Genomic DNA, 27341 nt, shown 5'->3' with positions numbered 1-27341 from the left:
CCTCTTTCCCCCTTCCCCTTTCCTTCTCCAACAAGGCAAGAGGGGGGAGTTCTACTCCCGGTGGGAGTAGGACTCCTCCAGGCGCACCCCTAGGGCCGGCCGCACCTCCCCCTTTCCCTCCTTAATATACGGGGGCAAGGGGACACCCCAAGACACACAAGTTGATCTTCGTGATCGTTCCTTAGCCGTGTGCGGTGCCCCCTTCCACCATATTCCACCTCGGTCATATCGTAGCGGTGCTTAGGCGAAACCCTGCGTCGGTAGAACATCATCACCGTCATCACGCCGTCGTGCTGACGAAACTCTCCCTCAACACTCGGCTGGATCAGAGCTCGAGGGACGTCACCGAGTTGAGCGTGTGCAGAACTCGGAGGTGCCATACGTTCGGTACTTGGATCGGTCGGATTGGGAAGACGTACGACTACTTCCTCTACGGTGTGTCAACGCTTCCGTTGCCGGTCTACGAGGGTACGTAGACAACAATCTCCCCTCTCATTGCTATGCATCACCATGATCTTGCGTGTGTGTAGGAATTTTTTTGAAATTACTACGTTCTCCAACAGTGGCATCCGAGCCAGGTTTTATGTGTTGATGTTATGCACGAGTAGAACACAAGTGAGTTGTGGGCGATATAAGTTATACTGCTTACCAGCATGTCATACTTTGGTCCGGCGGTATTGTTGGATGAAGCGGCCCGGACAGACATTACGCGTACGCTTACGCGAGACTGGTTCCACCGACGTGCTTTGCACACAGGTGGCTGGCGGGTGTCAGTTTTTCCAACTTTAGTTGAACCGAGTGTGGCTACGCCCGGTCCTTGCGAAGGTTAAAATAGCACCACGTTGACAAACTATCGTTGTGGTTTTTGATGCGTAGGTAAGAATGGTTCTTGCTAAGCCCGTAGCAGCCACGTAAAACTTGCAACAACAAAGTAGAGGACGTCTAACTTGTTTTTGCATGGCATGTTGTGATGTGATATGGTCAAGACATGATGCTAAATTTTATTGTATGAGTTGTTCATGTTTTGTAACCGAGTTATCGGCAACTGGCAGGAGCCATATGGTTGTCGCTTTATTGTATGCAATGCAATCGCGCTGTAATGCTTTACTTTATCACTAAGCAGTAGCGATAGTCGTGGAAGCATAAGATTGGCGAGACGACAACGATGCTACGATGGAGATCAAGGTGTCGCGCCGGTGACGATGGTGATCATGACGGTACTTCAGAGATGGAGATCACAAGTACAAGATGATGATGGCCATATCATATCACTTATATTTATTGCATGTGATGTTTATCTTTTATGCATCTTATCTTGCTTTGATTGACAGTAGCATTATAAGATGATCCCTCACTAAATTATCAAAGTAAGTGTTCTCCCTGAGTATGCACCGTTGCAAAAGTTCTTCGTGCTGAGACACCACGTGATGATCGGGTGTGATAGGCTCTACGTTCAAATATAACGGGTGCAAAACAGTTGCACATGTGGAATACTCATGTTAAAACTTGACGAGCCTAGCATATAATAGATATGGCCTCGGAACACGGAGACCGAAAGGTCGAGCGTGAATCATATAGTAGATATGATCAACATAGTGATGTTCACCATTGATACTACTCCATCTCACGTGATGATCGGACATGGTTTAGTTAATTTGGATCATGTGATCACTTAGAGGATTAGAGGGATATCTTTCTAAGTGGGAGTTCTTAAGTAATATGATTAATTGAACTTAAATTTATCATGAACTTAGTACCTGATAGTATCTTGCTTGTTTATGTTTTATTGTAGATAGATGGCCCGTGCTGTTGTTCCGTTGAATTTTAATGCGTTCCTTGAGAAAGCAAAGTTGAAAGATGATGGTAGAAATTACACGGACTGGGTCCGTAACTTGAGGATTATCCTCATTGCTTCACAGAAGAATTATGTCCTGGAAGCACCGTTAAGTGCCAAGCCTGCTGCAGGAGCAACACCAGATGTTATGAACGTCTGGCAGAGCAAAGCTGATGACTACTCGATAGTTCAGTGTGCCATGCTTTACGGCTTAGAACCGGGTCTTCAACGACATTTTGAACGTCATGGAGCATATGAGATGTTTCAGGAGTTGAAGTTAATATTTTAAGCAAATGCCCGGATTGAGAGATATGAAGTCTCGAATAAGTTCTATAGCTGCAAGATGGAGGAGAATAATTCTGTCAGTGAACATATACTCAAGATGTCTGGCTATCATAATCACTTGACTCAACTGGGAGTTAATCTTCCTATTGATAGTGTCATTGACAGAGTTCTTCAATCACTGCCACCAAGCTACAAAAGCTTCGTGATGAACTATAATATGCAAGGGATGAATAAGACTATTCCCGAGCTCTTCGCGATGCTAAAAGCCGCGGAGGTAGAAATCAAGAAGGAGCATCAAGTGTTGATGGTCAATAAGACCACCAGTTTCAAGAAAAAGGGCAAAGGGAAGAAGAAGGGAAACTTCAAGAAGAACAGCAAACAAGTTGCTGCTCAGGAGAAGAAACCTAAGTCTGGACCTAAGCCTGAGACTGAGTGCTTCTACTGCAAGCAAACTGGTCATTGGAAGCGGAACTGCCCCAAGTATTTGGCGGATAAGAAGGATGGCAAAGTGAACAAAGGTATATGTGATATACATGTTATTGATGTGTACCTTACTAATGCTCGCAATAGCACCTGGGTATTTGATACTGGTTCTGTTGCTAACATTTGCAACTCGAAACATGGGCTACGGATTAAGCGAAGGTTGGCTAAGGACGAGGTGACGATGCCCGTGGGAAATGGTTCCAAAGTCGATGTGATCACGGTCGGCACACTACCTCTACATCTACCTTTGGGATTAGTATTAGACCTAAATAATTGTTATTTGGTGCCAGCGTTCAGCATGAACATTATATCTGGATCTTGTTTGATGCGAGACGGTTATTCATTTAAATCAGAGAATAATGGTTGTTCTATTTATATGAGTAATATCTTTTATGGTCATGCACCCTTGAAGAGTGGTCTATTTTTGATGAATCTCGATAGTAGTGATACACATATTCATAATGTTGAAACCAAAAGATGCAGAGTTGATAATGATAGTGCAACTTATTTGTGGCACTGCCGTTTAGGTCATATCGGTGTAAAGCGCATGAAGAAGCTCCATACTGATGGATTTTTGGAACCACTTGATTATGAATCACTTGGTACTTGCGAACCGTGCCTCATGGGAAGATGACTAAAACGTCGTTCTCTGGTACTATGGAGAGAGCAATAGATTTGTTGGAAATCATACATACAGATGTATGTGGACCAATGAATATTGAGGCTCGTGGTGGATATCGTTATTTTCTCACTTTCACAGATGATTTAAGCGGATATGGGTATATCTACTTAATGAAGCATAAGTCTGAAACATTTGAAAAGTTCAAAGAATTTCAGAGTGAAGTTGAAAATCATCGTAACAAGAAAATAAAGTTTCTACGATCTGATCGTGGAGGAGAATATTTGAGTTACGAGTTTGGTCTACATTTGAAACAAAGCGGAATAGTTTCACAACTCACGCCACCCGGAACACCACAGCGTAATGGTGTGTCTGAACGTCGTAATCGTACTTTACTAGATATGGTGCGATCTATGATGTCTCTTACAGATTTACCGCTATCATTTTGGGGTTATGCTTTAGAGACGGCCGCATTCACATTAAATAGGGCACCATCAAAATCCGTTGAGACGACGCCTTATGAACTGTGGTTTGGAAAGAAACCAAAGTTGTCGTTTGTGAAAGTTTGGGGCTGCGATGCTTATGTGAAAAAGCTTCAACCTGATAAGCTCGAACCCAAATCGGAGAAATGTGTCTTCATAGGATACCCAAAGGAGACTGTTGGGTACACCTTCTATCACAGATCCGAAGGCAATACTTTTGTTGATAAATTCGGAGTTTTTCTAGAGAAGGAGTTTCTCTCGAAAGAAGTGAGTGGGAGGAAAGTAGAACTAGATGAGGTAACTGTACCTGATCCCTTATTGGAAAGTAGTACATCACATAAACCGGTTTCTGTGACACCTATACCAATTAGTGAGGAAGCTAATGATAATGATCATGAAACTTCAGATCAAGTTACTACCGAACCTCGTAGATCAACCAGAGTAAGATCCGCACCAGAGTGGTACGGTAATCCTGTTCTGGAAGTCATGCTACTAGATCATGATGAATATTATGGAAGACTCGGCTGGGTTCTGCTCTGAAGACTCCATGCCTATGGCGGAAGGAGCTCATCAACCTTCTGAACTGGACGCCTCCGCCTCCTCCTCCTCCTCCGGCGAGTCAGGACACTCCACCTCCTCCTCCGGCGAGTGACGATCAGGGCACTCGGCCTCCTTCTCCAGCGTGTGGCGGCACTCCACCTCCTTCTCCACCTGCGCCGGCGCGCCCGAGCAGCCAGCCTCCTCCTTCTCCGCCTCGTCAGCAAGGGCGGAAGAGACCCGCCGCCGCTCCGGCTGCTCCGGCGCGTCATAGTCCTTCTCCTCCGCCTCGTAAGCAAGGAAAGAAGACAGCCGCAGCCGCTCCATCTGCTCTACCGGCGTCTAGCAGTACAGCCAGAGGCGGGAGGCAATACAGATTCGGTCCTTCTCTGAAGACTCTAGAGAAGTTACCATACGAGAGGACCCCGGAGGAGAACGCCGACATCGCGTGAGCCGAAGTGAGGAACTTCTTTAAAGGGGTGAAAGCAAAGAAACATCCACCTCCGGAGGAGAAGGTAGATCCGGTGAAAGCGAAGCGCACTCTGACTGCCCTGAAAAAACCAGCAAAGTCTCCGCTGAAAGGCAACTATGAGCGCATTATTGAAAAGTCATTTGTCGAAGCAGAGCGGTCGGGAAGTACTGTCAGTGATCAAAGGTTAAAAGAACGACGAGCTGGGAAAAATATTGCCCAGCTCGGCGAACAAGCGAACCAATCATGCCCCCCGCTCAAGGTGCCTACTAATGATCCGAGGATGGTGCCCGATTATAGCAATCTTGGAGATTACCTGCCCGACGATGTACATTATGAGTTCTTGGAGGTGGAGGAACACAAATACGAGTACGGGAAGCCTCTCGTCAAAGATGAAATTTCTCTAACAACGATGATGCGAAGATTCCATGATTGGTACATGAAAACCTGCAGAGAGTCTGGGGGAAGGAATACTTTGACGCTGAGAGTTAGAGAGGAGCATGACCTCGTTGGAATTGAACTGTTGATTGTTCCATTTGAGGAGTTCTTCCAGTTTTTCAATCAAAAGGCCCTCGATAAAGCAACGGTCACTTGCTACTGTCTGTAAGTAGTACTACTTATGTCATTAAGTCTCTCTATATAGGTCAACTCTTTCATTGCAAGTATTTATAATTATCCTCACTATATTATGCAGATTGAAAATTGCCGAATTGAAGAAAAGACAAATCAGTTATATTGGGTTCATTAACACAAATCTCATAGATGCAACTGAGGTTAAATATCGTGCCAAAGATACCGAGGCCAACTTGCTACGATCGTTGGTAATAAATGAAAACAAAGATATAATACTCTTTCTTTACAACTTCAAGTGAGTGTTACTGTCTTGTGCATATTCGGTTTCCCTTATTAGTCCAGGTTATAGTAATGTAATTGATGAGTTATGCATGCGTGCACACAGGGGCGATTCTACTGGGGGGCTTTAACAGGCTCAAGCCCCCCCTCCAGCACTGTAAAATTTGTTTCTACTACTAGTTTTAAGGCCCAGCCCAACTACTTGCAGGCCCAATCCAACACATATTTGCATGACCCAGGCAGCCCAGCCCGCCCTCCATTTTTTTCTAGATTCGCCACTGCGTGCACAGGTTCCACTATATTCTCCTAGAGATTAAGCTTGACCAGGGACTAGTAACCATCTTAGACTCGAGACGAAAAGATCCCCAGGACTATGCGGACATGACTCAAATGCTCGAGAAGTAAGTTAAATCGATCATTATCCACCATATCAGCAACTTTGTTCATTTCCTGATATCAAGTAATTGTTTTCTTTGTCTGGCAGGATTTGGAGAAAATTCACCAAAAAAGCTCCGGGACTGCCGAAGAAGCTGCAATTTAGACACCCGAAAGTAAGTACTATAGTAACATGTTCCGCGCATCTCCTAGTGATTCAAGCGCTAGTTTCATCAATACCATTTGGCATGCTTGCTTATCAGTTTGATTGACCTCTATTTCTTGTAAAGTGGTTGTGACAGGAACAAGGGAATGATTTCTGTGGATACTACGTTTGCGAGTCCATCCGCCACACGACCTGTGAACGAGGGTACTCTGACGAACAATATGAAGTGCGTAAGCAATAATATTCACAATTTTATTTTATTACCATCATTTGTGTTGAGTTTCATTTATTCATATATATATACACAATATTGACCCCCTTCTTCAAATTGGATCTTTCGGATGCGGGATGAACTCCTTGCACCACATCGTATGGGAGCAATTCAAGAGGAATTGGCGGCATTCTTCATTGACCACGTGATCGCTGAAGACGGAGAATACTATGTGGATCCTGTGTTCGTATATAATTACGAGATTATATTGTAAGAGATAATTATTGTATATATGTAGCCGGTAGTGTCGGATAGATATACGAGAACTTGTTTTTCAACCAATTTCTCAGAGAAGGAGAGGTGGTCGATATCACTTCTCTCTGTATGCATATATGTTCATGACGATCTTCTGTTTCCTTCGTTTGCTTACTAGCTAGCTAGCGTGTCTAGTCCTCTCTATACGTATATAGTACGTAGCGTCGACCAAGCACGGACATAAGAGGACACTTCTCTTTATTAATTAGCTAGCTAACACAATATATGAAACACCTAAATTAACCTCCCAAAACCCCCACCCCCCTAAAAAAACAAAAACCTCAGCTCCTGAAATGCTGACGCGTGGATGCCTATTGGTCCTGGTTGGTGCCACCAACCGGGACCAAAGGCAAAAAAACAAAAACCTCAGCCCCTGAAATGCTGACACGTGGATGCCTATTGGTCCTGGTTGGTGCCACCAACCGGGACCAAAGGCAAAAAACAAAAATCTCAGCCCCTGAAATGCTGACACGTGGATGCCTATTGGTCCCGGTTGGTGCCACCAACCAGGACCAAAGGCCCTCCTGCCTGGGCTCGGCGCACCGGCCACGTGGAGGCCCATCTGTCCCGGTTCCAGTTTGAACCGGGACTAAAGGGCCAGGGCATTAGTAACGACCCTTTAGTCCCGGTTCAAAAACCGGGACAAAAGGCCTTTACCAACCGGGACAGAAGACCCTTTTTCTACTAGTGGCCGGCTTCTTCTCGCTCCAGGTCAGCCCTCCTCCCCCCCTCTCCGATTCAATCCGGAACCCTAGCTGACCCATCTCCCTCCTCCTCCGACAGCACGAGGGCCGCCGCGAGGTGCTGCTCCCGATGCATGACGCCAATATCCAGGTCCTCCAGCTCCCGGCCCATGCCGGGCTGGCCTCCGCGGCCTCCACGAGGCGCGCGTCATGGCCGAGTTCTCCCTACTCCCGGCCAACGTGCGCATCGCCGCAGTCCGCTGCCCCGTCGCCATGGACGTCGGCACCGTCGGACCGAACCATTGACACCATTGACAGCACGCACGGGGTCGAAATTTTTTTTTTTGGTTTTTCAAATTAATAGTAGTAGCGCGGGTCACAGACACGCGCTACAGATAGTTAGTAATAGTAGCACGGGATGCACCATGCTACTACTACTAGTTAGCTGTAGCGCCGTAGTAATAGCGCAGGCACCCGCGCTACTACTAGGCTTTTTCCTACTAGTGAAAGGGGCCATTTTCTTTCCGCGTTGGCCTGGCTGTGGTATATGCGGGCTACCAACCGCATCCATAAAGAACTAGACATGGTAGCCAAACAGTTGGGCATTGGAAAGCCCGAGCATGCCCGAAATGGCAGATGCTAGCCATCTTATGATCATGCGAGGGGGCTAGCCATCTGGATAGCCTACCTGGCAATGCCGAACAGGCAAGTGTCCCGAAAGAAGACCAGGCTGGGTAATCGAACAACCGTTTAGGATTGATGATTGCTTGTCTTTTGGAAGTTTTGGATTAATTAGATAAATGCCACTTCAATTATAGAGATTCATAAAAATGCTATTGGAATTTCTAAACTTTGAAAAATACCACTGCAATTTGTGCAAATTTTCAAAAACGCCACTCCAGACTTCGAAAAATGCCATTGGAAATGACATAAAATGGCATTTTTTAAAGTTTGAAAATTGCAGTGGCATTTCTCGGAATCACCAAGGTGTGGCATTTATCAAATTAACACCTTTTGGAATGTGTCTACTTCTGGTAATCCGGTAGGGATGTATCTAGATGTATTTATTAATTTTAAAATAGCTACTCCCTCGATCCATATTACTTGTCGCTCAAGTGGATGTATCTAGATGTATTTAAGTGCTAGATACATCTGTTTGAGAGACAAGTAATTTGGATTGGAAGGAGAATCTTCTTTATTTGTTGTGTTTTACCTAAAGGTACCTACTACCTTGCTATGGTTTTGTGTTACTCCGGACTCCGGAGATACAGCAGGGGCAACTGTACCCTAACATAGTGATGAATAGCTCCATTTTGTCTTCTCACATATGTTAATTCGCCTAGCCCCATTTGCTTATGTTCATGCACCTGCTGTTGACCCTCTCTCTCTATATGCTAGCTCTTCTTCTGCAGGGCTATATATGCCCTTGGGTTACGCTCACGCACTGACGACAAATACAACCATGTTTTCTTAATTTCGCTTTTAGTTTTACTTGGAACAACTCTATTGTGTTGGTCAGGGCTGTGTCAATGATCTAAAAGTGACTTACAATATTCTCATCTTCTCTACTACTTGCCAACATATTTTTTGTGTCTGTACAAAAAATTCTACCATTCTATCGAAAAATGGACGGAGTCACTTATTTTGGGACTGACGGAGTATATTTCAGTAGTTTGAGCACTGAATTCTCAAATGTAAGAACTTATCGGCGATGCTCCAGAATTCAGTTACCGTAGGGCTGCGCCTTCTTGGCTGCAGCCATGGAGCGCAATCTAGCAGCAATCTGGGTAAAGCTTGGGCGTTGTAATGGTTCTGTCGCCCAGCATTGTTCCATCAGAGATCTCCACTCTGGGTCACATGAGTCAGGCACCGGCGGCCGCAGAGTGTTCATCACAATACCACCTGACAGTAAAACCACAGTCTTCTATCAAAATTTCAATGCAAATACATTTTCTAGGAGGGAATCACATATTCACACGATGACTGATTTTGTACCTACCAAGAATAGCACCGTAATGTAAACCTGCATATGGCTCTTCTCCCGTGAGGATTTCCCACAGAACAATCCCAAAAGAGTAGACGTCAACCTGAGGGAAACATGTCAGACAGTAATCCAATGTGCGAGTTGTACGCTAACTTGGCTGGATATAGGTATCTATATGAGACATACAGACAGAGATGGATTAGCAGACCTTTTCAGGGACCAAGCTGGTAGTCCCATTCAGAAGTTCTGGGGCCATCCATGGAAGCATTCCACTCACACCAGAAGAGATGAGCGTCTGGCACTTTACTTTGGAAAGTCCAAGATCACCAACCTGCATCATCCAAGAGAATCACTGCAAATTAGATATAAAAAAATGGTGTTAGCATAAATGATACTATGAAAGCTAATTTGTTCGCATGGGCCGATCCAGTTTCTTGACAGTTTGCATATATACGCAATGTTGCATTTGCATGTGGCAATGAAAAAAATTAATTAAATGGAAGCCTTAATCTGGTATGAATGTTGAGTAACTGATCCAGTAATAGTTGAAAATTTTCAGAAGCCAAAATTCAGAAGGAAAGAATGAATTAGTGGCAATGGTATTTGAAGAAAGAAAATGTAAGTGAAATTAAAATAAAATCAAAATAATGAAGTTTTCTAAAAAAGGATGAAATAGTAACATTGGTATTAGAGCATCTCCACTCGTTCAGCACCCAACGCACCGCCCGACGCTATTTTGGCCCTTCGACCGGCGCTTTTCTGGCCCTGGGGGCGATCTAGTTCCCAGCCACGTCCCCAGGTGCCGCCCCCAAGACATCATAAATTCAAACTTGTCCATTCTCGCTACCCAAAAAACGCCGCAAGTTCGGTGATCAGTGCCACAAGTCCGGCGATCAGTTCGGCGATCACCATGCCACAGTTCAGCGATCAATAAAAAGTTCGGCGTTCAAAAGAAAGGACGTGTAGGCAATGCATCAAACGGCGGCGTCGACCTCCGGTGTCAGACTGGCGGGAGTCGGCGTGTGCGGGCTGGTCGGCGTCGGTGCGGTTTCTGTGTTGGGTGTGTGGAGGCATCATCGCTCGGGCTTGGCGGCGGCGTTGGGGTCGGCGAGGGAGTTGGCGCGGCCGCCGACGGCATCCGGTTCAGGATGAGGCAACGCTCTGCCAGGTACCACGCCTTGAACTGCTTGTCCATTGTCAACATGTCCCCCCCATCAGGAATGCTAGGTCGGTGTTCCTCTTCTTCGCGGCGACATTGGTCCGGAGCAGGTCGAGCTTGACGGCGCTGTTCGTCATCAACGCCGACCACCGCGCCTCGGGTTTCTCTTCCCTCTCGGCGGCGTGGGTCTTGGCGTCGGCGAGGCATTGCTCGATGGATGCTTGCAGCCGCGCGGTAGCCGGTGCGGCATCCTCCGCCGACTTGGCCAGTTTGTTGTCTCGTCCGGGCGCCCATCGGCCGCGCCCGGCTTGTACATATCCTTGGCCTTGGCGAGGGTGCGCCAGACGTGCGCCCACTTCTCGCACTTCTCGATCCGGGAGAAGACGTGAAGGTACTTGAACTCTTGGTCGGTGCTGCTGTCCTGGCGGTACATGGCGAACATTCAGACCATCTACGCCGAGGAACAATTGTTGGGGAGGCACGGCAAAAAATGAGCGAGAGACAGACGTCTGTGCATACCTGACTCTCGATGTTGGCGCCACTTTCCAAGCGAGCCGCGACCTCCTCAACGATCCCATGCCATTTGTTGCATGCAGCCTGGATGAGCGCCCAATGGTTCGCAATGGCCTTCGAGCCGCGCTTCATGTGGATGGTGGCAAAGAAGGGGCGACCAAGTTGCGATCGTCGAACTCCGACTTGACGCGCTCCCAGTACGTGTCGACGCTCTGGTTCGTGCCGGTGATCGGGTCGAGACAGACGGTTTTCCACGCTTCGGTGAGGCACTTGTCTTCTTTGGATGCCCACTTGACGCGTGGCTCGCCGGTCCTCGCCGCCTGCTTCTTCCTTTTTCATTTCCTCGCTGGAGCAGGCGCCGGTTCCTCCTCCTCCTCCTCCTCATCCTCCTCTCCATAGTCCAGCTCGTCGTCCATGTCGCCGGTGAGGTCCATTGTATTGTCTTGGGCATTGAAACCAGGGGAGGCGGCGGCTGAGCCGCTCGTGATGATGCCGTCCATGTCGGCTTCCGTCGCGTCAGGGTTGCTGAGATGTGACGACGAGGCTTGCGAGAAGTGCAGCGTGCCACGGCGTAGAGGCGGTGTCGGGGAGGCTGCGTAAGCCGGCGGTGAGTACTTGTACGTACGGGGGGTACCAGACGCCGGTGAACGCGGGTGAGGGCGTGCGCTGGGCGGGGTGGCCATGCGGAAAGGTGATGTTGGGGTTGAACCCGCCGTGTGCGTTGCCGTCGGCGTAGCTAGGCAGGGGCGAGCACCCCCAGGGCTGTGGCGACCCAACGCTCCCCTGGCTCCAGGGGGTGTGCGGGCCGTGCGAGATGCCTCTGCCCGCGCGAGACGCCTCTGTCTGCTCCGCCGCAGCTGCAGCCGCTGCTGCCCTCCTGTCCCAGGCCTTCTTGGCGTTTAGCCTGTTCCTTCGGTCGGTGGTGACAACCTCCCGGCGCTGAACCTCCACCTTCCAGTCGCCGTTCGACATGCCTGGTGGTTTGGACGGTGGCGCCCTCTACTTCGGCTGGGTGGCATCGGCATCAGTAGTGGCACGAGGTGGCTGGATGAAGGGGAGATGGAGGAGAATGGCGGTGGCGGGAGAAGAGGGGCAGAAGGGGGGAAAGCGCGGGGGGGGGGGGGGGGGGGGGTCGGCGGGAAAAAGGGCCTTATCTCGCCGATAGAGCGGACCCACACGCCTTTTCACTTCATCCGGCGCCCCCAGGCGACCCCCGGGGACCTGGGTTCGGCTCGGGTTCGCCGCCTATTATTTCGGCCCAAACCGGCGATAAACAAGGCCTTGGAGGCGCGATTGGACCGATTTTTTCGTGCCGGCGCTAAAAAATGAGCCTTGGGGGGCATGTTGGGGGCGCAAGTGTAGATGCTCTTTCCCTTTAAGGAAAAATATGAAGCAAAACAGAATGACAAAATTTGCACACAATTTACAAAGATATTATTAATACTCAAGAATAAGCATATAATATTAGAGTTTTCACACAAAAGGGAAGTGTTCTAAGAATGAATAAATTGGTGGCATTGATATTACCCTTTAAAATAAAGAAAACATAATTGCAAAATTTGCACATAATTTCCACAGAAATTGCGCTTTTGTAGAATATGCAAGAATAACCATATAATAGTAGATTTTTTACAAAAAGGAAAATCCCTAGGAATGAATGAATTAATGGTTTGGTATTACCCTTTAAGAAGAAAGAAAATGAAACAGAAACTAAAAGAAAATAATAATTATAAATTTTCAAAGAAAGAATGAATTATTGGAAAATGTACTACCCTTGAAGAAAAAAATTGAATTAAATACAAACTAAACAAAAAATCGAAACAATGAATGTTTCTAAGAAAGAATGAATTAGCGGCACTGGTATACCCTTTAAGAAAAAGGAAAGTAAAAAAACATAATGACAAAATTGGCAAACAACTTACACATAAATTATTATTTTTTGTAATATGCAAGAATAAGTATATAATAGTGACTTTTTTTTACAAAAAAACGTCTCCAAAAAGTTTGTAAGTAAGAATGTAATAGTGACATCGGTATTGCACTTTCAGAAGAAAAAAAATAAAAAATAAAAAATTTACACACAACTTTGCACTGAACACTAGTAAAGAAATCATTAGAGGAATATAGTTAGCCAGCGGCGCCGCACTGATTCTGGACGCCGGTGCTATTTCGTCAAGCTAGCAGCGATTTCCAGAAATACTGACCTGCGTGTAGTAATTCTATCAACAATCATCGTGCAACCGAACTAAATGTCCATATGATTATCACAGCAGGCACTATAAGTTCCAACTTAGAAACAAACTGCAAGTATGAGGGGATATGATCCTAAAAATCATCACTAGTGCCTAATATTTGGAAAGTCAATATATTATGGATTTCCCAATATCGAATGTCAAGAATGCGATACAGAAGAGACGGAATGGTAGTCTAGCAATATAATGAAGTTGAACAAGGTAACAATAGAATAAAGCAGAAGAAATGTTATTCTTACCTTGCATATTGGGCGTAGTGGATCCGTTAAATTAACATGTAAATTGTCACTTTTGAGGTCAAAGTGCACTATGTTTTTGTGATGCAAGTACTCCATTCCAAAAGCTGCATCCATGGCTATAATTAATCTCTTGTGTCGCCCAAGGCTCCTGTGTATGCAGAGAATATTAATCCATTGAACTTCATGTAAGATTACAGATTTCTTTTTGTTAAGAAATTGCAGACTTAAAAGAGATATGCTAGAGTGCTAGACATCTAAATAGTGGACGTACATGGAATTCTTCCACAAAGCCGTCCTAAGTGAGCCATTAACCATGTATTCTGTAACTGTGGCAATGGACCCCTCATGTCCATCTAGAACAATACCATAAAAGGCCACAACATTGGGATGGTGTAGACCTGCATGGTTTGATACTTCGTTCCAAAACTCATTCCGCTGCAAATATTCAGGAGGTATCTGTAAAGGGACAAGTATAAGCAAGTACAAAGAAATCTGAAATATGAGAACTGTACCAGTCTGTCGGAAGAACATCGCTCTTGCTGATTGGTTCTTTTTATTGCAACATCAGAGCCTCTCCATTTACCATGACATACAATTTTATAATCAATAGAACTGAGCTCACGGAGCTCTTCGAGATCATCGTCCTTTATAATCTGAAACATGAACATGTTGTTGGTAGAAAAATATTAGTTTGTAACTAGACTTGTCCCCATAGTTGAACTTGTCTAAAGTACATTACGGCTGAATCCAACTAAGAAAATTCATGGCCATTAGTATAATATGTTCCGTTGGTGCACTACATATTTTGAGACTCTTGATTCGCACCTGGCACATCAACGACAGGTCATTTCTTGATACACTCTGTTTCCGTGGCATTCAGCTTATCAACAATATCCTGTATAGTTGGCCTTTTGTGTCGGTCCTCCTGCACACAACTTAAACCTATTTCGATGCATATCTTTACTTGTTCGGAATATGCCTTCCTCAGGTTAGATGTTTCAAGTAGCCTATTTGTCCAGATTAATTGCACCTACCGATTCAGAGAACAGGAAAATGGTAATATATTAGTATAACCGAAGTATTACTTATGAAATACGTACAGATGATCTCGATAAAGATAACACGTTCTCTTACAACATTACTGAATTCCTGGGAAGACATGTTAGCGCTATTGAAGTAGCCCGCACGTCCTGCCATTATCTTTATGATAACAACACCCAAGCTGAATATGTCGAACTTATTTGAGATTAAATTATTGCAAATGTATTCCGGCGGTAAATACCCACTGCATCACACATCATATATATAAATGCTACTAATATTAAACATTTAATGAAAAATAAAGTTACCTTCTCAAATTCAGTTGACATTAAGAATGCTTACATTGTTCCTAAAGAACTATTTGTAGCTCGTGTTTTTTCATCTCTGAAGAGCCTTGACATCCCAAAATCTGCGATTCTGGGAACCATGTTCTCATCCAGTAATACATTGGCTGGTTTTAAATCTAAATGATAGATAGGAGGTTTTAATTCATTGTGGAGGTATTTCAAACCCTGGCAAATCCCCTTAATTATTCCATAGCCTGTCTGCCAATCATATCTATCACACTCATCTGCAAAACGAAATTAGGAGAATTCTCGAGCTCTAAATTTTTAAATTGATATATTAATATGCCAACTAAAACAAGAAAAACATCTTCATTACCAGAAAGATACTTGTCAAGGCTTCCATTAGACATATACTCCAAGCAGAGCGCTCTATGTGTCTTTTCAGCAAGAACCAATTTACCTTTGTATTCTACTTGTACTTCCTGAATATTGTGGCAATAGCCAACTAATCGCACAATATTTTGGTGTCTGAGCCTTGTAAGATTGTTAAACTCATTCTGAAACTGCTCATCGTCAATTCCTGGCATGTCATAGAGTATCTTCACAGCAATCCTTTTGCCATGTTGATGCACTCCCTATCCAACATTTCACATGGTTATTTTTGCTGTACATAGTTAAATATACAACGTACGTAAAGCAGAAAATGCTATGTTGGAATGTGACCCAAATCATTTACTGCTATGTGATGGTTAAAAGAGCAATGTAAGATAAATTATGTGAGTTAATCATAATGAGGATCAGTAGAGAATAAATATAGCTTTCCTCTGCTTTCATTATCTGTTCATCTGCAACAGGAAGCACTGCAACATCATGCTAAGGGGAATGGTGGTTGACAAGTTACTCCTGAGGAATGAGGGTCAAATGTTGCCGGGGGCTACTCGAGTTGAAGATGAAGGAGATGATCTAAACTGAGTGGAAAGCCTTCTTGAGGAAACTGGTGTTCATAAGTAGTTATGCAGGTATATCTTTTGCAACCCTATGTGCTGTTATAAAAAATTATTCGTAAAGCCTTTGTGTTCGCTGCTACTTTGCTTTGTTGTTTCTGGCTCCTCAGGCAGCTGGAAGCCTGGGAAACTCCTAGTTATGGTTTTGTTAGCGATTGGTGGCAAAACTCTGCATGCTAAACTGATCTCGTAGTTATGATTTTTTTTCAGGAAACCATGTACATCATTAACCTTACCAGGTAAACCTTTCCATAGGAACCGCTACCAATCCTACGCTCCTCGGAGAAATCATTAGTAATTTCTCGTAATAAATCTAGCGGCATAACTGTTGTCTCTGAACTTGCATAATCCATGCTGTTGTTTTTCCTGGAAGAAAGAAGGAACACTTATACCTTTTATATACAAAAACTTGAAAAAGGTACTAATTTTATTTGGGGTAGAAAAGGCTAGTATTTAATTGAGACAATCAAGGAGTCCTTGCTGACATCTACCAGTAGACAAATATACACTGAACAAATAAGATCCAAAATACAATATAAAATCAGATAGTCTGGATGAATAACTTTTCGGGCTCATACAACAAAGATCCATGATGATTTACACGGTTGACATCGAAGATACATGGAGTTTCCACAAAATCATCGATGGAATTCGAGGAGAGCTATACAATGGGGAAAGCACATACCTGGAAACGGCCGGGGGCGAGAAGAATGCTGCTAGTCGACGGCAGTGGTTGATGCAGGGGAATAAAGGAGAGTGAGCATCTTGGTAGCTTTTTCCTCTTTAGCAAAAGCAGATTGATAGCTACAAGAGGCCAGCGAGTTGGGCTCGGGGAGGAAAGAGGAGCTCAGTGGAAGCGGCGGCACGTGCTGCTGGCCGGCTGAGGTGGCCGTGGCTAGAGGGACTGGCGGTGCCGCATGCTGTAAAGCGTAACAGAGTGTCACTTCGATGGAGGGACCCACCAGAATTTCGCGGATGGACTCGGTATTTGATAAGGAAATATTGGGTCGCCCCGTGCGCAACGTAGCAGGTTCAGATATGGTGCAAACTGATGGCATCATAGTAGGTTCAGATGTAGTGAGGAGCACAATTCTGAAGATAGGAAGCGCTTAAATCCGAACTCTGAAGCAACAACATCACCAGCGGTTTGGCCTCGACACACCAAGCGAACACATCAACCGAATCCAAAGTTCACTGGCAAGGATTGGGTTGGGTACGCTGCGTACAAAAGGGCAGGCGTTGCACGCCGCAGGGTCCACAAAGGACAAAGATTCAGAAGAAAAGGCTCCCAACTAACCTCGTCTTTCTAAAGTGTACAAATTAGAGACATTTTTTAACCACGGATTTGCATAGGGCATACCCACGTTGAGTTCCCCTCAGAGATCGAAGTTCTAATGTCCCTATAGCAGTGCATTTCGGTTGTTTAACCTTTTGTGTGATCACAGATTCTGACAAGCACCATGTGCACCGTGATACAATAGAGTATCAGTGCAAACTAAATACAACACTGCAAACATGGTGACCACAAGCTGATCTTTTCCTAATGCCTTAGCATATTATATATAGTTTTCGTTTGGCTAGCTCTTGAGATGTATTCCCCATATCTTTCTTTAGTCTGGCTGCAAGAACACGTTACATAAACCATGATGGATAGGAGCTATTCTGGCTAGCTTGTCGCTATAAACTGTGGTAGTAGATGGGAGTTTGTTTTGGCTAGTTGGCATCTATAGACCATGGTGGATGAGAGCTATATATATGCGCGCACACCGAAGGTGGGTGAGAGAAATAAAGGGGACAATATTTCATGGACGAGGAGGATGGTCTGTAGCATTGTAGATGGGTTATTGACTTGCTATACTTTATATTTGGGAAAAACTTATAATTAACCAACGGATTACACACACCTCGTCACCTGCCTCATTCGGGTGACACGTGTCTCATGGCTCCCCACACACTTTTCTTCCTCAACCTTATCCTCCTTCTAGTGCCATGTATAAAATATGGCAGTTAAGCTCGGGTGGAGACCCACAACGATTCTTCCCTTGATACACCCTTTTCCCAAGCACCCCTCCTCCCCCAGCTCACATAGAGATAGTTCCATGGACCAACTCATAGGTGGAGTTCTACTTGGAGACCCCGAGCGTCATGGATTTATGTCATGTGTGTGATCTCAAACAAATGGCAACTGAGAGCTTTGATGCAGAAGCAGGCAGTGCTACAACAATATCGTCATTGACGCTACTGCAAGGTCTAGTGATGGTGTTGGCCCTACAAAACCATGTCCATATGTGACTGCAATGTGGTCCATGTTGTAATGGGTGGCCTCAACATGGTCCATGTTGCAATGGGTGACCAAAGGACCACACCATGCAAGCTGGTGGTGGCCGCAACATGATCCATGTTGTGATGGATGACCACAACATGGTCCATGTTGCAGTGGCTAACCAAAGACCCACGCGTTACATGGTGACCGCACAAGCACAACACGGCTCGTGCTTCAAAGCCTCGAGCGCAACATGGTCCATGTTGCAAACGGCCACGGCTCACACGACCGAAATGAGACGGCTGCCATGCATACCATCCAACGGTACAAAGGCGGCGAGCGATGTGATTTGATTATCACCCGGCGGAAGCGTAGCACCATCCTTAATATTTTGTAGAAAATGTATGCAAAACCTTATAATATAAATTATAAAACCCCAAGCAGAAGGATGTGGTTGACATATATGGACCAGGCTCAATATTTTACTTGCTGTACTTCATGAATATTAAAAAGGAAGATAAAACAAAAAGTTGTTCTTCTTGAACTCAGCATAATGCTTCTTTCACATTGCAATATCATGGAGGATAAGGACCAGAGTTGGCCATGGGGGCGTTGACGACATCTTTCTTAGGAATGCAATGAGGTGGACATAATCAAACTCTCACATCCTAGTGCATACGTCATACATCTTGTTGTCGAGGTTGGTTGTGGGCGGCGGAGGCTGAACCAAGTGGGGGTGCTGAACGTTTTGGTGTCCAACACCTCCATCTCCTCATTAGTTTCCAGGTCGAACATCTTGGAGGGATGGTTGGCAAAGTCGTAGCCTAGGGAGAGGCCTAGTAGTGGCGCGGGTACCTGCGCTACTACTAGGGCGCTACAGCTAATGGGTAGTAGTATCACAGATAACACCCAGCGCTACTACTACGTCTGTTGGTACTAGCGGGGGTGCCACCCGCGCTACAACTAATTATCTGTAGCATGTGTATGGGAACCACACTAATACTATTAAATTCGAAAAATAATTTTTCTGCGTATTTACACAGTATACAAGTTTTCTTGATCTCGTGTGTGCTGTCAATGGGGCAACGGTTCGATCCAGTGAAGGCAGAGGTCGCCGGATTCGCAGATGGGCAGCAGCAGACCAATCCAGTGGCTGCTTCTGGGGAGGGACCAGATCCTGGGCAAAGCAAGGCGATGGTGTGGGGCTCCTCTGTGTGGCCAAGGCATAGAGCTCCTGGCCGTCCATGGCGACGACCTACATGGGCATGGCCATGGGAGGGTCAGTCAAACTAGAACGGTAGAGGAAAAAAGTGAAACGAGGGAGAGAGAAAGGAGATGGAGGGAGGTGCTCCGGCGAGGTGGCATGGAGGCGTGAGCAAGACCGCGAGCACCTTGACGCTGGCGGCGCAAGGCGTCGACCTCCTTCGGCGCCATGGAGGAGGAGGCGCACATGGGCAGGAGTGTCATGGGTGAGCCTAGGGAGAGAGGGGGGAGACAGACGGGAGAGATGAGGGATTCGAGGGAGAATATGTGGATTTTAGAGCTGTTAAAAAACCCTGTACTTAGGACCACTTGGTAGCAGCACGGCCTTTATACCTCGCGCTACTACTATGTGCCTTTGGTAGCCAGACGGTAAAATCACCCTTGCCGAGTGGCGAGCTCCACGGCGAGGAGTTGCTAGGCTCACATGCATGAGGTATAAACTTTGATCAATTGCATAATCTGATGTTATAGTAAAGAAAGGCATGCATGCAATTTTTTATTAAGACAACACATAAATATTTATTTACATTTTGCATAAAGGTTAAGATCCAAAACTGCTACGCGGACCAGTTGTCAGCAGAGTCTGGTCTACCACGTCAAGGGAGAAAGCATAAGCCCGCTTCCCTATAGGATAACTATTCGAGACTGCTCTATCAAATCATGCTGTGGAAATTCGCATACCACATACCCTCCTTTCGTTTCATAGACCAAAGTTGTAGTGTCCCTTCACAGATCGAAGTTGTAGTTTCCCTAGAGCACGGGACTTCGGTTGTTTAACATTTTTTGCTCACAGGCTCTGATGTACACCACGTGTACTGTGGTACAACAGAGTAACGGTGCAAACTAGAAACACCGCGGCGATCTTGGTTGCCACAAGCTGATCTTCTCCTAAGGCCTCCCAAATCTAACCTATTTTGTGATAGTGTGTGCGGCACATGTGTAGTTTATATTGTCTCCGCACACAATCATAACAAGGTAATAATTGAGGGGAATTGTTTTGAGGAGTAGTGGAGTACTTTTCATGGTGGCTAGGTCTCTTGAGGTACATCCCCATATCTTTCTTTAGTCTGGCTGCAAGAACACATTATATAAATCATGAGGGATCGGAGCTATTCTGGCTAGCTTGTCGCAATAAACTGTGGTAGATGGGAGTTGTTCTGGCGAGTTGGATAAACCATGGTGGCTGAGAACTATATATATGCACGCACATCGAAGGTGGTTCAGAAGAAATACAGGGGACAATATTTCATCGACAAGGAGGATACTCCCTCCTTTCTGATTTATAAGGCTCAATTCAAAAATCTCACCAACCAAGGTAGATGATGAGTGGTGGAATATTTTTGTAGTTTGCAAAAGTATCCAATTAATGCTCTTGTTTTCCTCAAAAAAATTATGTTTATGAATGCATTAATTGCAATGCATGCATGCATAAAGTGCATGCATTGATCAGTTTTCTCTTAATACTTGCATGCAATGATTTAATGTACCTTGAAGTTTGAACATGTGATGGGGAACAACCAAATTGAACCTTATAAAATGGAAAAAACTAAAATTTTGAGATAAGCCCTATAAACCGAAAAGGAGGGAGTATTGTGTAAGAGTACTCGTAGTGCGGAGTATCATATACTAGTATCATGCATATGATACTACCATTATAGTGCATAGTATCATAAAGTAGTATCATAGATGATCATATTTATTGCCATGCATGACACAAAGTAGCATACCATTTAACATGATATTGTATCTACCTATGTTACTCTAACCCCCTCTCTCTCTTCTTCAGCATGTTTGCTATTATCGAGTGTATGATACCGGCTAAGATACTACCAATATGGCCAGGAAGCCTAAAATTGTAGATGTTTCGTTGACTTGCTACACTTAATATTTGGGAAACACTTATAATTAACCAACGGATTACTCACACCTCGTCATCCGCCTCGTTCGGGTGACACGTGTCTCATGGCTCCCCACACACTTTTATTCCTCAACCTTATCCTCCTGCTAGTGTCATGGATAAAATCTTGCAGTTAAGTCCGGGTGGAGAACCACAATGACTCATCCCCTGATGCGCCCTCTTCCCGAGCGCCCCTCCTCCCCCAGCCCACATAGAGACCATTCCATGGACCAACTCACAGGTGGAGTTCCAGTTGGAGTCCCTGAGCGCCATGGATTTATGTCGTGTGTGTGATCTCGAATCCATGCCAACCGAGAGCTTTGATGCAGAGGCAGGAAGCGTTATAACAATATCGTCGTTGACGCTACTGCGAGGTCTAGTGATGGTGCTGGCCTTGCAAGACCATGTCCATATGTGAGCGCAACATGGTCCATGTTGTAATGGCGGACCTCAACATGGTCAATGTTGCAATGGGTGACCAAAGGCCCACAGCATGCAAACTGGAGGTAGCTGCAATATGATCCATGTTGTAATGGGTGACCACAACATGGTCCATGTTGCAGTGGGTGATGAAAGATCCACGCGTTACATGGTGACTCCACGAGCGCAATACGGCTCATGTTGCAAGGCCCCAAGCGCAACATGATCCATGTTACAAACGGCTTGTGCTCACACAACGGAAATTGGACGGGTGCCATACATACCATCCAACGGCTACAAAGGCCGCCGATGTGATTCGATTATCACCCGGACGAAGCGTAACGCCGTCCTTAATATTTTAAAGAAAACATGAAAAACCTTATTAGAATATAAATTATAAGTCCCCAAATAGAAGAATGTGGTTGACATATATGGGCCCAGGCTCAGTATTCTACTTGCCGAACTTCACGGATATTAAAAGCAAACATAAAATATATAAAAACTTGTTTTTCAGAACTCAACATAACGCCTCGTTCACATTGCAACATGGACAAACTTATCAAGAAGGAGGATAAGGTCGACAGTTGGCCGGGGGGCGCCGACGGCATCTTGCTTTACAATGCAACGAGGTGGACATACACAGACTCCAATCCCGGTGCATAAGTCGTACATCTTGTTGTCGAGGTTGATTGTGGCCGGCGGAAGTTGAACCAAGTGGGGATGTGGAACACTTTGGTGTCCAACACCTCCATCTCCTCGTTGGTTTCCAGGTCGAACAACTTGCAGGCCGTGATATCATTTGCCTTCAATGTTAGGCATGCTAGTCAGACGGAACACACCAGAAACTGTCAAAACTCAGACAGCGGAGCATGGTCGCAGATCACTGAAACTAAGGGCAGATCCGACAGCATCCAAGGCATCTCAGATAACAAACGGTGATGCTTCATAGTTGTCGGAAAATCTGGAACGGCTCGCGGAATAATCATCACTAGTTTCCGTTTATATTCAACTACGTTTGTTGTCGTTCAATTACTTATTCAGTGTAGCTATTCCATCTAATCTATGTACTTGATTCAAGTGTTGACACATGTTCTCTTCTTTTTTGAACCATGGTGCTTTTAGAGCATCTACATCACCCGAAGTGGGTAGGCGTTACCGATGAGTGAAATGATTGGCTCAAGTGCCAAACAATGTGTCCTTGCAGGGACAGTAGATAATGGTAATGCAATCACGCCGGCTGGTACCAGACTGCTTCAGACATAGAAAATATTCAATTTGTTTTCATTAAAAGATTATTTGAAACACGTCATATATACATTTATACTTTGCTCAAACATTCAGACTCTGCTCGCCTCCGGTGAATATACGACAATATTTGTCGCGGTGGCCCACCAGAAATTAGCAAATGATGAATAAACTCTGACGCTAACCTCTTGATCCACCATGACATTCAGGGATCCCGTTCAACAGCAGATTCTTCTGACTTGGCCGGTCCTGCTGTCCATGCTATTTGCATCCTCTACAGCATTGTTTGAGTCGAATGACTAGTCCTTACTAGTCGATGAGTCATAAAACAAAGTCAACTCAGCAACTAGTCGACGAGTCATGACTGTAGAGTCTACTATTCAGGAGACGCTGTCCCAGAACGACTCGTTGACTCAAAAACCTTGCTCTGCAGTCCCCTCCCCCTTGCAGCAATGCTGCCATCGAGGACACCCTACCCGACGCCTCTCGCCAGCTCTATGGAGAACATGTACAGCTTGGGACGAAAACACATGATGTCCTGGAGATCACAAAACTATGAGCATAATTAGTTTGGTGTCAAAAATAGGCATGCCAATGTTTGGCATGGTGCCAAATATTCACTAAAGATGAAGCCTGTCACATGTGTGTTCCCGATCTTAATGTTCTCAAGAATATTGTATTAGGAGATAAACAATACAACTTGTGGCTATTGTTGCACGAAGATTGCATCATAACAGTATTAGTGAAGATTTGTTTGGTGGAATTTATGCAACCCGTGTGGCTAATTATGTTGATATACGCATACATGAAAATGATATGGAATTGCCTCCTGCTTATCTAGATTATAATGCTATAATTTGTCATCAGTTTGTTAAGAGGAATGAATAGCCTCTCCAATATTGACTAATCTTTGACAGACGCCGCACTGTCCATGTTGCTCTTCCCGCTCCTGCTTTGACTTTCAGGCAAAAAGGAGATATGTTATAACCAGGGAGGAGGCGAACGAGTATGAAAGGAGGACGGAAGCAGCCCGTCAGGCAGTAGCCGCTACATCTCAGTACGACCACATCTACAACTTTGGATATCCGCCAGGCCAGTGCTGGCCATAGACCAACTTAGGCCAAAAGCCTAAGCTTGAGGGAGTACATATTTCTCACCGACATTACATTCATGTTCACACATTCATTCTAGTTGTCGGTGCTCATACTTTTTCATTGTACTATACATGCTAGTTTATTTTCTTTTTCTAAGCTTTCTTCTTGTGTGTTTGAGAAACCTTAGGAAAAACCAAAAAAAATTAGTTTTGCTTTTAGCTAATTTACTTTTCATGCTTGTAGTAGTAATAATTAAAAGAAAACTCAAAAAGATTTCTCGTTCTTCTTTTGCTTGTTGGGAGCTTTCTCGTGTAAATAGTTTTATTTCTTTTCTTTTCTTTAGGGGTCGAGAAGAGAAGCTCATGATGAAAATGTTGAGTGGCTCTCATATGCATTATTGTTGATTTAACCAAGAGCTCATATTACTTTGTCTTCTCTCTTGTATTAAATGATTGCAGATTCCAGCTTAGTCCACTGCACATGCACTATTATTATTATCCACATCCTTTGGTTGTGCAAGTGAAAGGCAATAATGACAATATATGATGGACTGACTGAGATGAGAGAAGCTGCTATGAACTCGACCTATCTTGTTTTTGTAAACATGATTAGTTCATCGTTCCTGATTCAGCCTATTATAAATTAAACATGTTTACAATGACAATTAGATATTATAGTTGCTCATGCCATGCTTAATTAGCTAGGAGTTTATAATGGTTTACCTTGCGTGCCAATATGCCATTAAAATGGTTGTGATGTGGTATGATAGGGTGGTATCCTTCTTTGAACAATTCGAGTGGCTCGACTTGGCACATATTCACGCATGTAGTTGAAACAAAATCAACATAGCCTCCACGATATTTATGTTCATGGTGAATTATATCATACTCATGCTTGCACTCAATTTTGATTAATATTAATGCATGTTCATGACTGTTGTCGCTCTCTAACTAGTCGCTTTTCAGTTTTTTTTTCTAGCCTTCACTTGTACTAAGCAGGAATACTGCTTGTGCATCCAATTTCATAAACCCCAAAATTATTCCATATGAGTCCACCATACCTACCTATATGCGAAATCTACCTGCCGTTCCAAGTAAATTTGTATGTGCCAAACTCTAAACCTTCAAATGAATTTCTATTTTGTATGCTCGAATAGCTCATGTATCAACTAGGATTGTCTGTATCTTCCATGCTACGCGGGTTATTCTCAAGAGGAGTGGACTCCGCTGCTCACTCACGAGAAAATGGCTGGTCACCAGGATGCCCAGTCCCATGGTCAAACCAAATCAAAATAATTACAAACAAAACTCTCCCAGGACTGTTGTTAGTTGGAGGCACCCGTTGTTTCGGGCTAGCCATGGATTGATGCTTGTTGGTAGCGGGGGAGTATAAATTTTACCATTCTGTTTGGGAACCGCCTATAATGTGTGTAGCATGGAAGATATCGATATCTCTCGGTTGTTATGTTGACAATGAAAGTATGCCACTCAAAATATTATTTATCTCTATTTCAAAATCAAGCTCTGGCACCTCTACAAATCACTGCTTCCCTCTGCGAAGGGCCTATCTATTTACTTTTATGTTGAGTCATCAGTCTCTTATTAAAAAAAATACCAGTTGGAGAGCACCGCTGTCATTTGCATGCATTACTATTAGTTTACATTGAGTATGAATATGACTGGATCTCTTTTACAATGAATTACAATATTTAGTCAGTCCTTGATCTTAAAATGGTGCTCTGTATTTATGTTTTGCGGTCTCAGAAAGGGCTAGCGAGATACCATCTTTTTATATCATATCATGATTGTTTTGAGAAAGTGTTGTCATCCGAGATTTATTATTATTGCTCTCTAGTTGATTATGCCATTGATATGAGTAAATGTGAGACCTAAATGTTATTGTGAATATGGTTAGTTCATAATATTTGCTAAAAACTTGAATGGTGGCTTTACAAATTTACAACAACAAGAGCAAACAGAGTTTGTAAAAGTTTTTCTTTATCACTTTCAGTTTTTCAACTGAATTGCTTGATGACAAGCAAAGGTTTAAACTTGGGGGAGTTGATACGTCTCCATCGTATCTACTTTTCCAAACACTTTTGCCCATGTTTTAGACTCTAACTTGCATGATTGAATTAAACTAACCTTGACTGACGCTGTTTTCAGCAGAATTGCCATGGTGTTATTTTTGTGCAGAAATAAAAGTTCTCGGAATGACCTGAAACTTCACGAAGAATATTTTTGGAATATATATAAAAATACTAGCGAAAGAATCGAGACCAGGGGGCCCACACCCTGTCCACTGCTACCTCTTGAGCACTGCGTTGGATTTCCCCGAAGAGGAGAGGATGATGCAACAAAGTAGTGTAAGTATTTCCCTCAGTTTTTGAGAACCAAGGTATCAATCCAGTAGGAGGCTACGCTTGAGTCCCTTGTACCTACACAAAAACAATAGCTCAACGCAACCAATGTGCTTAGGGGTTGTCAATCTCTTCATGGTCACTTACGAAAGTGAGATCTGATAAAGATGATAGATAATATTTTTGGTATTTTTGGTATAAAGATGCAAAGTGAAAAGTAAAAGGCAAAGTAAAAGCAAAGCAATAATAAAGTGATGGAGATTGATATGATGAGAAAGAGACCCGGGGGCCATAGGTTTCACTAGTGGCTTCTCTCAAGAGCATAAGTATTTTACGGTGGGTGAACAACTTACTGTTGAGCAATTGACAGAATTGAACATAGTTATGAGAATATCTAGGTATGATCATGTATATAGGCATCACGTCCGAGACAAGTAGACCGAAACGATTCTGCATCTACTACTATTACTCCACTCATCGACCGCTATCCAGCATGCATCTAGAGTATTAAGTTAAAAACAGAGTAACGCCTTAAGCAAGATGACATGATGTAGAGGGATAGTTTCATGCAATATGATAAAAACCCCATCTTGTTATCCTCGATGGCAACAATACAATACGTGCCTTGCTGCCCCTTCTGTCACTGGGAAAGGACACCGCAAGATCGAACCCAAAGCTAAGCACTTCTCCCATGGCAAGAACAACCAATCTAGTAGGCCAAACCAAACTGATAATTCGAAGAGACTTGCAAAGATAACCAATCATACATAAAAGAATTCAGAGAGGATTCAAATATTATTCATAGATAAATTGGATCATAAACCCACAATTCATCGGTCTCAACAGATACACCGCAAAAAGAAGATTATATCGAATAGATCTCCACAAGAGAGGGGGAGAACATTGTATTGAGATCCAAAAAGAGAGAAGAAGCCATCAAGCTACTAACTATGGACCCGTAGGTCTAAAGTAAACTACTCACACTTCATCGGAGGGGCTTGGATGATGAT

At 44.3% G+C, this 27341-nt stretch overlaps 1 protein-coding gene across 5 annotated transcripts; it reads right to left on the bottom strand.

Annotated features, from left to right (window-relative positions):
* Nucleotides 1–8841: 8841 nt before the first annotated feature.
* Nucleotides 8842–16569, bottom strand: LOC147961674 (RAF-like serine/threonine-protein kinase 20). Of its 5 annotated transcripts, none has more exons than XM_087533910.1 (9): nucleotides 16027–16045; nucleotides 15247–15421; nucleotides 14284–14488; nucleotides 13971–14111; nucleotides 13730–13893; nucleotides 13459–13606; nucleotides 9504–9626; nucleotides 9307–9398; nucleotides 9034–9213 (listed from the first exon to the last, which is right to left on the bottom strand). In XM_087533910.1, exons 3-9 carry the CDS (start codon nucleotides 14332–14334, stop codon nucleotides 9174–9176), a joined length of 759 nt encoding a protein of 252 aa, XP_087390036.1. In that variant the 5' UTR covers nucleotides 14335–14488; nucleotides 15247–15421; nucleotides 16027–16045; the 3' UTR covers nucleotides 9034–9173. The 5 variants fall into 5 exon arrangements, with proteins under 5 accessions (XP_087390034.1, XP_087390036.1, XP_087390035.1 ...); XM_087533909.1 differs by having other exon boundaries at nucleotides 9034–9232; nucleotides 9311–9398; XM_087533908.1 differs by lacking the exon at nucleotides 16027–16045 and having other exon boundaries at nucleotides 8842–9213; nucleotides 9311–9398.
* Nucleotides 16570–27341: the final 10772 nt, after the last annotated feature.

The sequence above is a fragment of the Triticum urartu genome, chromosome 7A, assembly GCF_056163025.1.
Source record: "Triticum urartu cultivar PI428250 chromosome 7A, HENAU_Tu73, whole genome shotgun sequence".
NCBI classification, from domain to species: domain Eukaryota; kingdom Viridiplantae; phylum Streptophyta; class Magnoliopsida; order Poales; family Poaceae; genus Triticum; species Triticum urartu.
Note: the sequence above shows the minus strand (reverse complement) of the source record. Positions and strands in the feature narration are given on the sequence as shown.